The 16183-nt window shown below is 42.9% G+C and overlaps 1 protein-coding gene and 1 long non-coding RNA gene across 3 annotated transcripts; one reads left to right on the top strand and one right to left on the bottom strand.

The window, feature by feature from the left end:
* Positions 1 to 1094: 1094 nt before the first annotated feature.
* Positions 1095 to 15160, bottom strand: LOC117769717. The gene is made up of 3 exons (XR_004615281.1): positions 15150 to 15160; positions 4344 to 4347; positions 1095 to 1230 (listed from the first exon to the last, which is right to left on the bottom strand). It is a non-coding gene; the product is annotated as an uncharacterized LOC117769717 (long non-coding RNA).
* tmem129 (transmembrane protein 129, E3 ubiquitin protein ligase) lies at positions 2867 to 14743 on the top strand. 2 transcript variants are annotated; one of them, XM_034598808.1, is made up of 7 exons: positions 2867 to 3176; positions 5168 to 5226; positions 6498 to 6752; positions 12263 to 12441; positions 12521 to 12680; positions 12781 to 12853; positions 14467 to 14743. In XM_034598808.1, exons 1-7 carry the CDS (start codon positions 2972 to 2974, stop codon positions 14649 to 14651), a joined length of 1116 nt encoding a protein of 371 aa, XP_034454699.1. In that variant the 5' UTR covers positions 2867 to 2971; the 3' UTR covers positions 14652 to 14743. The 2 variants fall into 2 exon arrangements, with proteins under 2 accessions (XP_034454699.1, XP_034454700.1); XM_034598809.1 differs by having other exon boundaries at positions 2869 to 3176; positions 12281 to 12441.
* Positions 15161 to 16183: the final 1023 nt, after the last annotated feature.

Here is a 16183-nt window from a genome sequence, read left to right as displayed (position 1 = left end):
TATGGTGGGGGAGGTGCAGTTGATGGGCTGGAGGGTGGTGTCACGGGGGATGGTGTCAGGACTGTCCCATTGTCTTTCAAAGCGACAGTAAAACTCATTCAAGTCGTTGGCCAGGCGTGGGTCGTTAGTGGAGTGGGGGGCTCTAGGCTTACAATTTGTAATCTGCCTAAGCCCTTTCCAGACAGAGGCAGAGTCGTTGGCTGAGAACTGGTGTTGGAGTTTCTCAGAGTACAGACGTTTAGCTTCTCTCACCTCCTTGCTAAACCTGTATTTTGACTCTATAAACCTGTCTCTGTCCCCACTCCTGAACGCCTCTTCCTTCTCCAACCTTAACTTTTTGAGTTTGGCTGTGAACCAGGGTTTGTCATTGTTGTAACACACCCTGGTGCGTGATGGAACACAGCTGTCCTCACAGAAGCTGATATAAGAAGTCACAGCCTCTGTGTACTCGTCCAGACTCGTCCTGAAGATCCTCCACAGCTTCACTGGTCCACTGCTTTGAGGTCCTCACAACAGGTTTGCAGAGTTTTAGTTTCTGCCTGTTTGCAGGAATCAAATGGACCATGATGTGGTCCGAGAGTCCCAGTGCAGCCCGGGGGACGGCGTGATAGGCACTGTGGTGTAACAGTGATCCAGAATGTTCTCCTCTCTGGTCGGGCATTTAATAAATTGTTTGTATTTGGGGAGTTCGCGGGTGAGATTTCCTTTGTTAAAGTCGCCGAGGACAATAACTAAGGAGTCCGGGTTAGTCCGTTCCACACACAGTATCTGGTCGGCGAGCATGCGTTGTGCCTCTTGCATAATGAATGAAACAAACTCACGGGGGGAGTAGAAGGGTTTGCATTTGATAAAAAAAATATTCCAGATCAGGAGAACAGTGCTGTTGAATCACTGTCACATCATTGCACCAGCCGCAGTTAGTATAGAAGCAGATTCCTCCACCTTTCGTCTTGCCGGAGAGTTCCGTGTGGCGGTCCGCTCTGAAAAGTGGGAAGCCAGCCAACTGCAGCGCAGAGTCCGGTATCGAACCACACAGCCACGTCTCCGTGAAGCACAGAACGGAAGATGAGGAGAAGTCTCTGTTCTTACCAACTAGTAGCTGGAGTTCGTCCAGCTTGTTGCACAGTGAACGCACGTTGGAGAGGAATATACCTGGTAGCGGTGTGCGAAGTCCCCGCCGGCGGAGACGCACAAGCGAACCGGCACGTTTACCTCTCCTCCGTCGCTTCACTGTATGTATGAATGTGAGGGCACCTTTGACCAGAATATCAAAAATTTCGACAGATGAGGCAATGAAAGTCGGAAATAAATTCTCAGGAGTTATGACCCTGATGTTCATGAGCATTTCTCTAGTGAAAGAGCTCCCAGTTCTTAGGCAAAACACTGAATTAACTAACAAAACAAGACAAAACATTGCGCACCAACACACCAAGGCAGCCGTCCGCGGCGCCATCAGTAGCGATCAGGGGATGCATGAGTAAATCAGAGTAAATGCATGTAAAGATTTATATAATTTAATGGTTAATGGTAATGGTAACGGCTGGTAATAATATCTCAAAAAATCTTTATTAATCCTTGTATTCATGCTCAAACAGATTTGTGGATAACTTTGTCATCTTGCACTTTTGGAAGAGAGATACCAGACTTCAGCAAAACTGATGAAAGAAGTAAATGTGGTACACAAAATTCTACTTAAATAAATGGTGTCTTTCTCCTCCTTGTGGAAATAAATGCAAAGAAAATCTGTTATCCCAGATAGCAGATTTACTTAGATAATGCTGTGTTCCTAAGATAACACAGCATTGGGAAAAATTTAAACAAATGTAAATTCTATGTGAACTTGTGGTCTCAAAGAGACATCTGTATTATTGGCTGAATTTTTCTAAAGGAAACAGAGGGCATTTCAAGATTCATCTAACCAGGTTATTCTGTGATACTTCCCAAAAGGCAGGTAAGCTGTAAACGGGGCAAACTTTAATTGTACTGGGAAAATACATCCCTAGAAGGCACCAACATCTTCCATATATCCTTCAGAAGACATAGATATACATTTAATTTAAATTTTATGAATGTAAATTTACTTATGCTTTTTTGGGGAAGATCTACATTACTGGTTACATTACATTACATTTTATTTAGCTGATGCTTTTATCCAAAGCAATTTACAATAAGTGCATTCAACCATGAGGATACAAACCCAGAACAAGAATCAAGTCAGTACAATTTGGTTTAAAAAAAAAAAAGCCAAACTACAAGTGCTTCATGTAAGTGCCATATAGGTGCAACAAAACAGAATATTTGTTTATTTATACTTCGGTTGGAAGAGATGATTATTTCCTATGTTTGACAACTTCTCTTTTTCTTGACAAAAGAAAATGCCCCTTCTATGCCCTATATTTTTTGTATGTGTGACATAATGCTTCTCTGAGGTCTGATTTTGAAGTGCTGTTCACCGTTAAATGTCTTAATTGGTTTGTAATGTATACATGTATACTTCAACAAAGTTTTTTTAAATACTTCTTCAGATGTGCAAAAAAAAAAAATGGACTCTGCATTTGGTAGACCAGGTTGGTTTAGATTTTTGAGCATGACGATCAAACTTGGCATCTCTGATGGGGCACTGTCACAAGCATGACACTATATATAAAAATAAATAGAGAAAAGTTAAAGAAAAAACTGAGGGATGAGGAGAAGGAGTTCTAAATCTTAAAACTGTATTCAAGGGTTTACATTTTTTTTTTAAGAAACCGGATTAATGAAGATGATTCCGTTTTTTTCCCTCTCTCTTCCATGCTCTGACCCACACCCCAGCAGGTGGCGGTAATGCACCTTAAATGCTAGATGCCACCCGCCTACAAAAGAAGAAGAAGACTCGCCTGTAACGTAAGAGGAAGTGTTGGTTCCTTCATCCATTAGAGAAAAAGTAAACAGGGTGGTCGTGCGGTGGTAGTCAGCAATAAACAGTACAAGTATGGAGAGTCCGGAGTTGAGTTTTACTTTGGCCTACATCGTATTCTGTCTGTGCTTCGTGTTCACACCCAACGAGTTCCGCTCGGCCGGTTTGACCATCCAGAACCTGTTCTCGTCCTGGCTGGGGAGCGAGGATGTGGCATTTGTCCAGTTCCACGTCCGGAGGACCAGTGTCACCGTGCTGGTCCATTCCGCCCTACCGTTAGGTAAAACATGGCAGTCTCTCTCTTTCATGCAACGGTTATACTGAAGCTTTCACAGCAGCAATTTCATCATCATTTATTTATTTAAAACCCACAGGGACAGGATTAAGGGGAAGCTGCATCCAAACATTACAGAGAGGTGTGAGGTGGAATGAGAAACTGTAATGAAAAGAGCCTGCAGAGAGGTGGAGGGGACAAAAGAACGACCGGCAGAGCATTTATGATGTGTGCTGGAGAAAGTGCTGCATATAGAGGCACTGTATGAATGTGTGTTTAAAAGGGTGGATGGAAAAACTGTACTTTAAAGTGCTTCGAGTGGTCATCAAGACTAGAAAAGTGCCAATCCAATTACAGACCATTTACTATTTACCTCTCGCTTATGCTGGAAAAGGTCTGGAAGACTTCCTGCATCCTCCCTGTGCATATGAAGGGCCATCCCAGAGCTCCCAAAGACTTCAGACCTGTGGCTTTGACTTCACATGTCATGAAAACCTTAGAGACGGCTTGTCTTACAGCACCTCAGGTCCCTGGTCAGAGACCATCTTGATCCGCCACAGTTTGCAGTTTGCATACCTGATTGTCATAATTGTCAATGATGCCATCATCTATATGCTTCCCAGAGCACACACACACCTGGAGAAGACACAAAGTGCCTTGAGGATCATGTTCTTTGACTTGTCCAGTACCTTTGACACCATTCAGCCACTAAGGTTGGCTGAGAAGCTCTCTGTGATGCAGGTGAATCACAACCTCCTGACATGGATCTTGGACTTCCTCACTGACACACACCAGTATGTCAGACTGCAAGACTGTTTGTCAAGATGTGGACAGCTACAGGTGCCTGTGGGTGTATCAAAACAACAAACTGGACTGGTCTGACAACACTGAGGACCTCTACAGGAAGGGACAGTGCAGAATATTTTTTCTGAGGCGACTCAGGTCTTTTAATGCATACACAAGGGTGCTACGAATGTTTTACAAGTCTAGTGTGGCCGGTGCCACCTTCTTTGTTGTGGTGTGCTGAGGAGGTGACATAGGGAGCTATGGCACCAACAAACTGAACAAGCTGGTGAGGAAGGCCAGCTCTGTGGTGGGGATGGAGCTAGACAGTGTTAAGGCAGTGACAGAGAAGAGAATGAGAAAAAAAAACTAAAAGCCATCGCAGACAACCCCTCTCATCCCCTCTTTGCTTTACTGAGCCAGTAGAGGAGCACAATTAGCCACAGACTCAACCAGCCACCTGCCTCATAGCGCTTGGGAGGCCCCTTTTGTGCCATTTGCCAACAGACTGCACAATGCCAAATCATCTACAGTCTACAATACTAAATCCAGGAAAGCTTGCTGCGCATACTGTATATTACAAAGGATTTTGGACAGATTGCAGAATTATACAACTTTTATCTTTATATTGCACGTTTATAAAACAGCCTACTAAGGTATATAGTTTTACAATTTTATGTTATTTATTCTAGATGCTATTTCTATTTTTATTTTTCCCCTAGCGCTGCATGCTTTCTTGTGTTGCTGTGTCAATTTTAGATTTCTTCAGAGCAGGATCAATAATGGCAATTCTCATCTTAGTATCAGACCTTAAATCCTTTTAAGCTTGCTTAGAATAGTGTGTGTGTGTGTGTTTATGTAACACTGGCAACATTTCTAATGTGCAAAATATAACATTTTAATTTTGAAGAAGCAGCTTCCTTATAGTAATGCTAAGTCCAACACGTCATACAATATATAAAAATTGTTTGTGCTTGGGGACACCAAATATTTCTTTGCAACTTTTCATGTAAGTCTAGCACTGCAACATGTTCGGAGCGTGAGAAAAAAGACTGAAGTCCCTCATATCAGCTCGCTCTGGGCCATTTCAAGTACCATAAAGGTTTTAATACAGGTGCACTCAAAATGTAGGGGCGACTGGAGTTGATATGATTTTGAGCGGGTGCTCATGTCATTGGGCTTTTTGCTTATGTCTATGTTATTCATATCTTCAGGTTACTACATTGGGATGTGTGTTGCTGCTCCGGAGAAAAACTTGGGATACTTTCACCAGGTTTGTTTGACTGCAAAACACTCTTGGCGTTAATATACATGCTGGTTACATGCACTACGCTATACAACACTGACTGTCCCACAATTCATCTTTTTTATTGATTAATGTCTTTGTAAGACGAAATGTTATGGAAACCCTCTCTTAATGGCCACAGCCTTGCGCCTGTGTATCTCAGTAGACTCACAGACAGTATTCCGGATTCTCTCAGTTCATCAATAAACCTATTACATCATCCATCACTTTTTAATATTTCAGCTAAATTAAGTGTTTTAATTTGTTTGTTTATCCCTGAAAGACTTCCTCTGAAACATAGACTGCTCTAAGCTGATTTCAGACATGCCGGAGATTCTACGAAGGGGCTGTATGTGTGAATGCAAATGTCTGATTGCGAGCCTCTGAACTTCCTCTGAACTTTCTCCAGCCAGTCCCCTTGTAAAAACACAGCAGGAATTCCCTGCTGGATTAACCCAGATTGAGGGGGGCGGTTGATGAAGCTTCTAACATGCGACAGACGCAAAAAGGAAAAAAACAACAAAAAGAAAACAATTATCTCAGGATGAAAAAGCAGAGTGATATACAAAGAAGAGCTTTTGGTGATTGGCTGACGACAGTGTTTAACTGTAAGCAAAAACGTGATCTCCGCAGCACAATTAATTAGTTACTTTTTTGCCTCTGTATGCTGCACCATCCTACCTGAACACTCTGGAGATTTCTGTGTTGTTGTGAAAGCATCTTAATGGGGAATCTCCTGCTGCTCTGTGCAGGTGTGACAGGCAACCTCTCGATAAAGTCTGAACCCTGGACTCTGCGCATATCATCCAGAGGTCATGTCTGAAAACTGCTATATTCAGCTCAATGTTTAACAGAGTGAAGGAGGTGCACTGCTGGTCTGAACGAACCCAAACTGATTAGTTTTGTGTCTATGAATTAGCATTAAACCTCTTGAACTCAACGCTCCTTTATAGTTTAACCTTGTTAGATCATCCACTTTCCCTGGCCATATTTTCTACAGATTTTGTCTTCATTTGCGACTAAAATAAAGAAAAATCTCTGAGTCAGTCATCTCTGGTCAGAGCAATGCTTTATGCATTTATTGATCTCACTGATTTGTCAAAGTCATTGATAATTCTTGTCTAAATAAATGCGAGGGTATTTATGTTGTGACACAATCCTGTGTGAGGTATATCTGCTTGACATTTTCCTGTGGAAATGAGGAGCAACTGTAATGGACAAAATGATGTCTAACATTTACATGTCTGTTATTTCACCAGGTTAATGACAGCTGGAGAGCATTTCTACTCCTCTCTATCTGCCTCCAGTTGACCAGCTGGACAATCGTCATCTACTGGTCCCAACATCACTGGCACAATCATCCAATCAGCCGTGGCCTGCAAGCCCACGAACGGCCACCTTACTCCGACTGGTCTGTTGCAGCCAGCATAAACACCGAGTTCAGACGGATAGATAAGTTTGCCACAGGGGCACCAGGAGCCAGAGTCATTGTAACTGACACCTGGGTGTTAAAGGTGAGTAAAAAACCCTCTATAGTATGTTCTGCTGGGATGTATGACCACTTTCATTAATAGGGTCCATGAGTTACTTTAAAATTCAACTTTTATTTGGCTTGGCTATATTAAAATGCAGTTCCTAACTTGCATCACATCAAGAGGTGAGGACTTGCACAGGCTTCGTTGTAGGACAATTCTTGAGCAGTTCTGTGCTGACAACTGAAGTTGAGGGTTCTTTTACAACAATGACCAACATCCTTTTTGATCTGTACAACCCTAAATGGTAACTGGTCTTTTGTACACAGTGAACAAAAGCTTACAGAGATGGGCTTGTGCTCCAAATATATGCACACATGAAATCATTTGTTGTGAAGGTTCCACTTTTTCATTCAAATCAGTCTTGGCAGCACTACAAACTTCTCAGCTCTGTAAGAAATAATATAACAACAGAAGTCACGATCTGGAATATAGATGTTAAATATAGCCGCAAGCGGCAATGAGAGGGTTTGAGCCTTGATTCGCTCAATATGAGGAAGCCGTTCAATAGGAAGAAGTAGCTCAATATGAGGAAGCAGCTCAATGGGAGGAAGCAGAAGCTCAATAAGAGGAAGCAGCAGCTCAATTAGAGGAAGCAGCAGCTCAATAAGAGGAAGCAGCAGCTCAATAAGAGGAAGCAGCAGCTCAATAGTAGGAAGCGGCTCAATAGGAGGAAGCAGCTCAATAAGAGGAAGCAGCAGCTCAATAAGAGGAAGTAGCTCAATAGGAAGAAGCGGCTCAATAGGAGGAAGCAGCTCAATAGGAGGAAACAGCTCAATAAGAGGAAGCAGCTCAATAGTAAAGATTTTCGCACTCCCTATGTGCAAAACTTAAAATCCTTAAACACGACTATTCTAAAATATGGTATAAACATATCTAATTAGTTTCACAATGATAAGACAAATATTTAAAGAGTTATGGCCAGGTTCCACTTCACTCCAAATATATGCACACATGAAATCATTTGTTGTGAAGGTTCCACTTTTTCATTCAAATCAGTCTTGGCAGCACTACAAACTTCTCAGCTCTGTAAGAAATAATATAACAACAGAAGTCACGATCTGGAATATAGATGTTAAATATAGCCGCAAGCGGCAATGAGAGGGTTTGAGCCTTGATTCGCTCAATATGAGGAAGCCGTTCAATAGGAAGAAGTAGCTCAATATGAGGAAGCAGCTCAATGGGAGGAAGCCGTTCAATAGGAAGAAGTAGCTCAATATGAGGAAGCAGCTCAATGGGAGGAAGCAGCAGCTCAATAAGAGGAAGCAGCAGCTCAATTAGAGGAAGCAGCAGCTCAATAAGAGGAAGCAGCAGCTCAATAAGAGGAAGCAGCAGCTCAATAGTAGGAAGCAGCTCAATAAGAGGAAGCAGCAGCTCAATAAGAGGAAGTAGCTCAATAGGAAGAAGCGGCTCAATAGTAGGAAGCAGCTCAATAGGAGGAAACAGCTCAATAAGAGGAAGCAGCTCAATAGTAAAGATTTTTCGCACTCCCTATGTGCAAAACTTAAAATCCTTAAACACGACTATTCTAAAATATGGTATAAACATATCTAATTAGTTTCACAATGATAAGACAAATATTTAAAGAGTTATGGCCAATTTCTGCAAAAATCCATCATGGCGGGCAGTTATGGTCGAAGGGGCTTTTTTGTAGAAGACATTGAGTTGGACTTGTGTGTGAAATTTCAAGTCAATCGGACTTAGGGTGTGAGGGGCGTGGCTTGCCAAAATTTGTCTTTTTGAGGCCTAATTACAGCGCCACCATGAGGCCAATTGAGCTCATGTTTCAGAGAAAGTTGATGGTTACACAATCCAGTTATTGTGCCAAGTTTCGTGCTTCTACCTCATTCCATCTCGTGGGAATTTGCGCCGAGGCGGCAGTGACCGAATAATAGGAAATATAACAAACCGCAGTAAAAACAATAGGGTTGTGGCCCTTCAGGCCTTGAACCCTAATAAAAGATCTGAGCCACTTCGACCAGATGACTGGACCAGAACATTTCTCCACATTTCCCCTTAGTAGTGACATTTGCTGCTGAGTTAAATGTACAGTATCACTGATAAAATCAGCTTACTGCAGATGCAAGTAAAAATTTCTCTCAGTATTAAATCAACACTCAGGAATATTTGGCCCCCTGACCCCCTGATGTAAAGTTTTGGATGTTTTTCAAATTACACTAGGGCTGCACGATATATCGAAAATGTAACATCATAGCGATATCAACATGCGCGATATACGTAAGACAGCTTGAACGGAAAAATAAATGGTGTTCCATGCACCATGCATTCACGCTCTGCATGTCTATATATTTGGCCAATCAGATGAAGCCCTGCTGCCCCAGATAATAAATTAAAGATATTCAGATCACCTACAGGTTTTTATGTCAATGAATCATTGTCGGAAGAGAATAGAGAGAGAAAGAGCATTGCGAGGCGGCTCTGTCAAATCTCGCTCCACTTCCTCTCGACTAAATTCTACTGTGGAAACTTCTAGAGATCCAGTTTGTCCCAGGTCAAACTGGTTATATCAAATAATTGCGTAGCTTCTTTAGGATAGTCCTAGAACCTGTGGCTAAGCTAGCAGACGTTTGCGTTTCCGACGGTCCCTGAATGCACCTCCTGAACATTGAGCAGCTGTGTATCATACTCTGTGGTTTCACTGTTTGTTTCCACTGTTCTTCAACAAAGTCACTGACCGGCTGTTTTCACATGAACGCGCCTCTCAGCTCACTGTGTGTGTGTGTGTGCGTGTGCGTGCGTGCGTGCGCGCGCGTGCGTGTGCGTGCGTGTGCGTGCGTGTGGGGCACATACACACACAAGCGTCCACTCTCGCTGGAGTGAATGCCGCTCACGTTCATCATTTGTAAACTGATTCGTTTGGTTCAGCGTTCACAAAGAACATGAACAAACTGTCTCGTCAACTCGCTGGGACTCTTCTCTATCTTTTCGCTCTCTCCATGCTCTCTGAGTCTCTTCCCTCCTCTACTGATACAAAAATACGCTTGCGCGCAGGAGAGTTTTCTGGATGGGCGAGGATGTGAGCAGTCAGCTGTGAGAGGGGCATGAGAAGAGAGAAGCGAAATTATGGTAATTTCATGCTGACTGCTTAATACATTCACGTGACAATTTATACTCGATGGTCGCGATACAGTCATTTTATACGTCGCACGTGGTTCAAGCCGCGATGCATCGAGTAGATTCGATACATCGCCCACCCCTAAGTTCAAACAAAAATGAAAATTCACTCCGCTCTTATCCTCCTCTTAGTTAATGCTGCAGTTCTCGTGAGTATCACGAGGACTTCTCTTGCGAGAAAGGAAAATAAGAGCGTCAAAATAATAGCTACAAAATTATATCATGATATTTCAAGGAAATTTGTATGACAATATAGAAAAACAACAAAATGAAGGGCATTTTCCATATTTATTTTCCTTCTTGCACCAGGGGCCTCATTTATACAACAGTGCGTAGGATTCATACTAAAAGTGTACATGCGTACAAAAGCCAAAAATGGTGTACGCAAAAAAAAATCTGATTTATAAAACTGTGCGCAAGCACACCTGAACGCTTGCTCACTTTATAAATCCCAGTCCACCTGGAAACGTTACGCCCACATTCAACCATAAATGGTCAATGCAAAGCACCTCGTGAATATTAAATTATGCTGCTGACCAATGGGTTTCCATGGTGAATCATGGCATCAAGCGATGAGAAGAGGAATCAGACTAGGTGTTTGTTAGTGAGGCGGAGGTGAAGAGCAACTTTATGGGACAGCAGTGATGTCATTAATAAAGAAAATACAGTGATACGCTGCTGCTGCTGCTGTTAATATGAGTGAGAGAGTACGATAGACAGAACGGAGCCTAAAATATAAAAAAGATCCAATTCAAAGTTGGAGGCAAAAAATAACAGCTTCACACTGTCAGAATGTGGGGGAACTTGTATCATATGTTCGTATGTCAATCATCCAAAACTGCAGGATTATTAAATCAGAGACAACTGGGATGTCCCCAATCTATAGAATTTAACAGAATTATTATTGTGTTTCTACTGGGATGGTTCTGTCGGGTCGGTCTGTGTGATACTGGACTCAGTTAAGCACAAAGATCACAGATCGAAGATCTATAGAATCTATATCAGCTGATCATTCATCATCATGGGCGAAAAAATCTTTGTGATTGCTGAACCCACGTTTACTGCAGTGATTTGATGATACACGCACAGTGTTAGACGATATTCTTAAAAACTATTAATTACTTGGCTCTGTAACTCCGTTGTTTAATGGTATATGAATGTAATTTGCTGTAAATTGTTTTATATTTTTTTCAATTGAAGGTTCTTGTGGAACAGTTATGTTGCGTGAGCACAAATAGCCCTGTTGGTTTTAACATTAATGATGAAGTGGATCAATAATCTGCTTCAGTTCACCACCTCACATCTGCATCGCCACTTTATAAAAGTTTTTATGTTTTTATAAATCCCAACGTTTGCATGAGAAGTGGCGTATGCACGTTTCAGGCCCCAATTTGTGCATACGCAACGGTTATAAATGAGACCCCTTAACAGTGCAACTCGATTTGCATTCGCCAGAGAAGACCAGAATTGGCAGGTCCACCACTTGCGCCCCGTTCTTTTCACAGATGAGACCAGGTTCACACTGACCACATGTGACAGGCGGTTAAGAGTCTGGAAATGCCATGGTGAGCGTTATGCAGCCTGTAACATCATCCACCATGTCCGGTTTGGTGGTGGGTTAGTGATGTTCTGGGAGGGCATATCCTTGGAGGGTCGCACAGACCTCCCGTTCATAGACAACGGTACCCTGACTGCTGTTACGTACCGTGATGAAATCCTCAGAGCAATTGTCAGACCTTACGCTGCTGCAGTGGGCCCTGGGTTCCTCCAAGAGCAGGACAATGCCCGGCCTCATGTGGCCAGAGTGTGTAGGCAGTTCCTTGATGAAGAAGGCATTGATGCCATTGACTGGCCCTCAGGTTCTCCTGACCTAAATCCAATGAACACCTATAGGACGCTACATATCGGTGTATCAGACCCCGCCAAGTACCGCCACAGACTGTCCAGGAGCTCACTGATGCACTGATCCAGGTCTGGGAGGAGATCACCCAGGACACCATCCGCCGACTCATCAGGAGCATGCCTACACGTTGTCGGGAGTGCATACAGACACGCAGAGGTGTCACTGAGTCAAATTATGAGTTGCCGTGATGAGATTCACGGAAATTCTAAGCTCAGCTTGGATTTCAATTTTTTATCTGATATTTGGTGTGGTTTTGAATCCAGCCCTCAATGGGTTGATGATTTTGGTTTCCATTGACGTTGTTCCATAGTTTTGTTCTCAACAAACAATGTATTGAATGTATTTCAACTTTTTTGAGCAGTGTGTGATGAGCATGATCCACCATGTTTTAATTTTGAAGGTATTATACATCAGTATGAACAAAATCTATTTACATTCATCAATATGTCTGAAGCCTTTTGTCTATCTCCAGGTTACCACCTACCACGTGTACATGGCCTTACAGAATGAATGTCATGTGACAGTGACTGAGTCCAGGCAGCACCAGCTGAGTCCAGACTCATCCTCCCCTGCACAGATCTTGACTTTAAGAGTGGACAGCATCAACCCTGCCATCAGACACTTTGATATCAGGTGTGTTTTTAGAAGTTCAAAATCAACAGTGGTCTTGCATGTGCAATGTCAGACAAAAGCACTTTTCCACTGTTTCCAGGCTTAACTCTACAGAGTATGCAGAGCTCCGAGAAAAACTCCATGCTCCCATCAGAAACTCTGCCAATGTAGTGATCCACCAAACCATCAGTGAACTCTTCCTGGAAACATTCAGAGCACAGGTGGACCTTAATGAGCCATACACACTTCCCATTGGACAGGTACACTACTGTTCATGCTCCTGCGCTGATAATTCAAGTTGTGTCACTCTATGTGAATGTCAATTAAAATGTAAAATGAATGTTCTCTCTCCATATGCAGGAGATAGAGCCCTGTATCGGCTGTATGCAGGTTCCAGCAAACACCAAGTTGGTCAGACTCTGCCACACAGAAGGTGTGTGTGTGTGTGTGTGTGTGTGTGTGTGTGTGTGTGTGTGTGTGTGTGTGTGTGCGTGCGTGCGTGTGTGCGTGTGTGTGTGTGTTTGTCTGTTCTTTTTTCCCGTTCTTGTACTTCTATCTTTGTGAGGACCAGTTTGACTATAAGACTGGATTAGGTCATTTTGGGAAAGTGAGGTCCTCACTTTTGGACCCAACTTCATAGGGCAGTTTAAGAACTAAGATATTGGGTTAGGTTTAGAATTAGGTCTGTGTTAGGCATGTTGTTGATGAGTTGTCCTTACACAGACAGAAGTACAGGTGGGTGTGCTCTTGTACAGATATATTTGTGAGGACCGGTTTGAGCCTACAACCTACGGTGAGGACATTTAGGGAAAGTGAGGACATTTTGGTCGGTCCTCACTTTCTCACCTACCTTTAATCGACTGTTTGGGGGTTAAGATTTGGTTTTGGGTTTAGGTTTATTGAATTGTCTCGATGACTCCCCCTGCTTCATCCGACCACTGGGCAGTTGCCAAAGGTAATGCACTAGCCCATGCACGCCATCAAAGCTCTCCACACTCACATATCCCCTTAGCCGAACTGACTTATTATTTTTTTTTATAAGAACGTTTTTTGTTACCTGTGGGTCCTGTATTGATGTCTAATGATTGTTCAATTTTGGTTTGTTTTGGATTATTGATTGTTCGATTTTGGTTCAGTTGTTTGGAGTATTAATTTGTTCAATAAAGTTTAATTTTGGTTAAATTTGTGGGATTATTAATTGTGATATTATAGGTTCCTAATATTATACTATGGAACACATCATCAGTAGTGGACCCCAGGATCATTGGGTGTTTTGGCCATTATCACTAGACACCCTCAGCCAAGGAAGGCCCCACCAGGGTTGATCAAGCCCCAGGGTGTGTCCAACTAAGTTTTGTTGTAAAATCTGCTTCTAAGAATCTTTAAGAAAAGATTCATGTTTTGTTAAGGATTAAGTCTCAGCCCTAGTTGAGATTCTGGAGTTGACATCCTTGAAGTTCTAGTCTTCTTCAGTAGGTCGAGTTGGATAGAAGACTGGGCTGTACTTACTCTCTGCTCAGCGGCCTGTCAGGGTTGGAGCATCGGGGTCATCCTTCTGTTGGTTTTGGAAAAGGGGTCAAAAGCTGTGAGGCTGAAAGCCATAAAGTCCTAAACCCAGACTATGCGGTGCCTTCCAGGCCTCCCCAGGGATAAGGGAAGTTATGGCAGGGTGGGAAGAACCAGGGCCAGCCGTGAAGTACACTGCCTCCCTGGCCCCCCCAGGAGCCCCCCCAGGAGCCCCCCCCAGGAATAAACAGGACCAGCACCGACAAGCCTTGCCTGCCCAGTCATCCTGAAGGTTGGAAGAGTCAAGGCCAGCCGTGTCAGAGCACTGCCTCTGTGGTCCCCCCAGGCACTTGGTTTTAGGGTTAGGGTTAGAATTAGGTTTGGGTAAGGGTTAGGCATTTAGTTGTGATGGTTAAGTTTAGGGTAAGGGGCTAGGGAATGCATTATGACAATCAGTGTCCTAACTAAGATATAAGTACAAACGTGTGTGTGTGTGTTTTGTTTTCCTTAATATGACTGTGTGACTGCTATATGTTACAGGACCCTTTAACGAGTCAGACTGCCAGCCGTGCATGTGCAGACCCATGTGGTGTCTGTCCTGTCTGGGTCGATGGTTCGCCAGCCGCCAAGATCAGCAAAGACCTGAGACCTGGTTGTCCAGCAAGGTCCCCTGCCCTACCTGTAGAGCCAAATTCTGTATTCTGGATGTCTCTGTGCTTCACTGAGAAGACGAATACAGATCTAATATTATGTTTTCTTTTGAAAATAAGAGGATTTAAATTACACCTTTGCTGGTCTACGTAAAAGTTTTGTTTTGCAAATGTGTGTGTGGCTTCATATATCACAATAAACCTGGACACTTTGCATTGTATCTCATATACAGTTATACTATAGCTGACCGATCTACCAGGGTCATGGTTTGACCCTGGATATACAGAGTGATCAGATCGTCCAGTGGTGCAGATAGTTTCTTATTTCTGTGCTCAGATTTAGAGGTGTGTGCCACTCAAAGCCTGTGTCACGACCCGGCTCAGAAACCGTGACAAGAGAGAGGGAGACGCTGGTTGAAAGCCAAAAAAGTTATTTATTTAAATCAAATTATCTGACAACGAACAAAACACAAACTAAGAAGGCATTGAGGTGTGTTCATCAGTGGAATCAGTAGTGAGGGTATGGGATGCATGAGTGAAGCGTGTGTGGTGCGGGGATGATGCTGGACGGACGAGAACAAAGCAAGACTGTGCATGAAAGTCAGGTGAGAGAGAGAGAGAGCCTCAGCCAGGAGGACGGGCTTTTATAGGAAGAACACTGGGTCCTGGTGCTTCCAACTAAGAGTCTCCACCCACCAGTTACCTGCTGCATCACATCAAAGAATAATAGGTTAAATAAGGCAGGGGCAGTCACAACCTGCCACTGCTATACAATAGTAGTGAATGTCATTGAGATATTGAATTAAACATATACATAATATGCATATTATATAGGTATGGTATACAAAATTAATGAGTATGAAAGGCTATGTTCTCTATAGTGCACTATATATAGAGCTTTGTTTGTATAGAGCAGAGGTCTTCAACAGGGGGTCCGCGGAGGTACTGCAGGGGCGTCGCGAAATATTTGGTTGATTAGACAATTTTGTATAATTTCTTTAATTAAAACATTTTTTTCCAACCAATTTTTTCCCCACAAATTTAAATGTCTTTAAATACACATTAACATGAATCCAACATATTGTAGCGAACGGATAAATGGAGGCAGAAGACGTTATCTTTCAGTCAGCAATGCACACATTCAGCGACACACAGGAGCTCTCTCAAGCTGGGCACCGGTTCACTCACAGCACGAGACTAGCCTAGACCTGTCCCTCCAAGCCTCCTGTATACAAAGAGGAGGACCTCTTAAAATTGTGTATAAAAACACAATTTTATACAATATATATAGTAGGGGGTCCCTGCTCCATCTCTCCATCAGTTTGGGGGTCCTTGGCCTGAAAAACGTTGACGACCCCTGGTATAGAGGATATGTGCTCTAGTGTAAAATACACAAATAAAGTTGTGCAGGTAATAAATAAAGTTTATTACCTGCACAACATTCCCATGAATGGGAAAATTACATTCTTTGGTAAAAGCGTAGAATCAGGCTGTGGAACGCCTCCAGCTGAGATATTTGATGGTTGTCGCTCAGCTTCTCCAAACCCTTGAGGACTCTCTTCATGTTCAGGATGTTCTGATCAGTGCCACTGAACCTTGAGTGACAT

This window comes from Hippoglossus hippoglossus, chromosome 10, assembly GCF_009819705.1.
Source record: "Hippoglossus hippoglossus isolate fHipHip1 chromosome 10, fHipHip1.pri, whole genome shotgun sequence".
Taxonomy (NCBI): Eukaryota; Metazoa; Chordata; class Actinopteri; order Pleuronectiformes; family Pleuronectidae; genus Hippoglossus; species Hippoglossus hippoglossus.
Note: the sequence above shows the minus strand (reverse complement) of the source record. Positions and strands in the feature narration are given on the sequence as shown.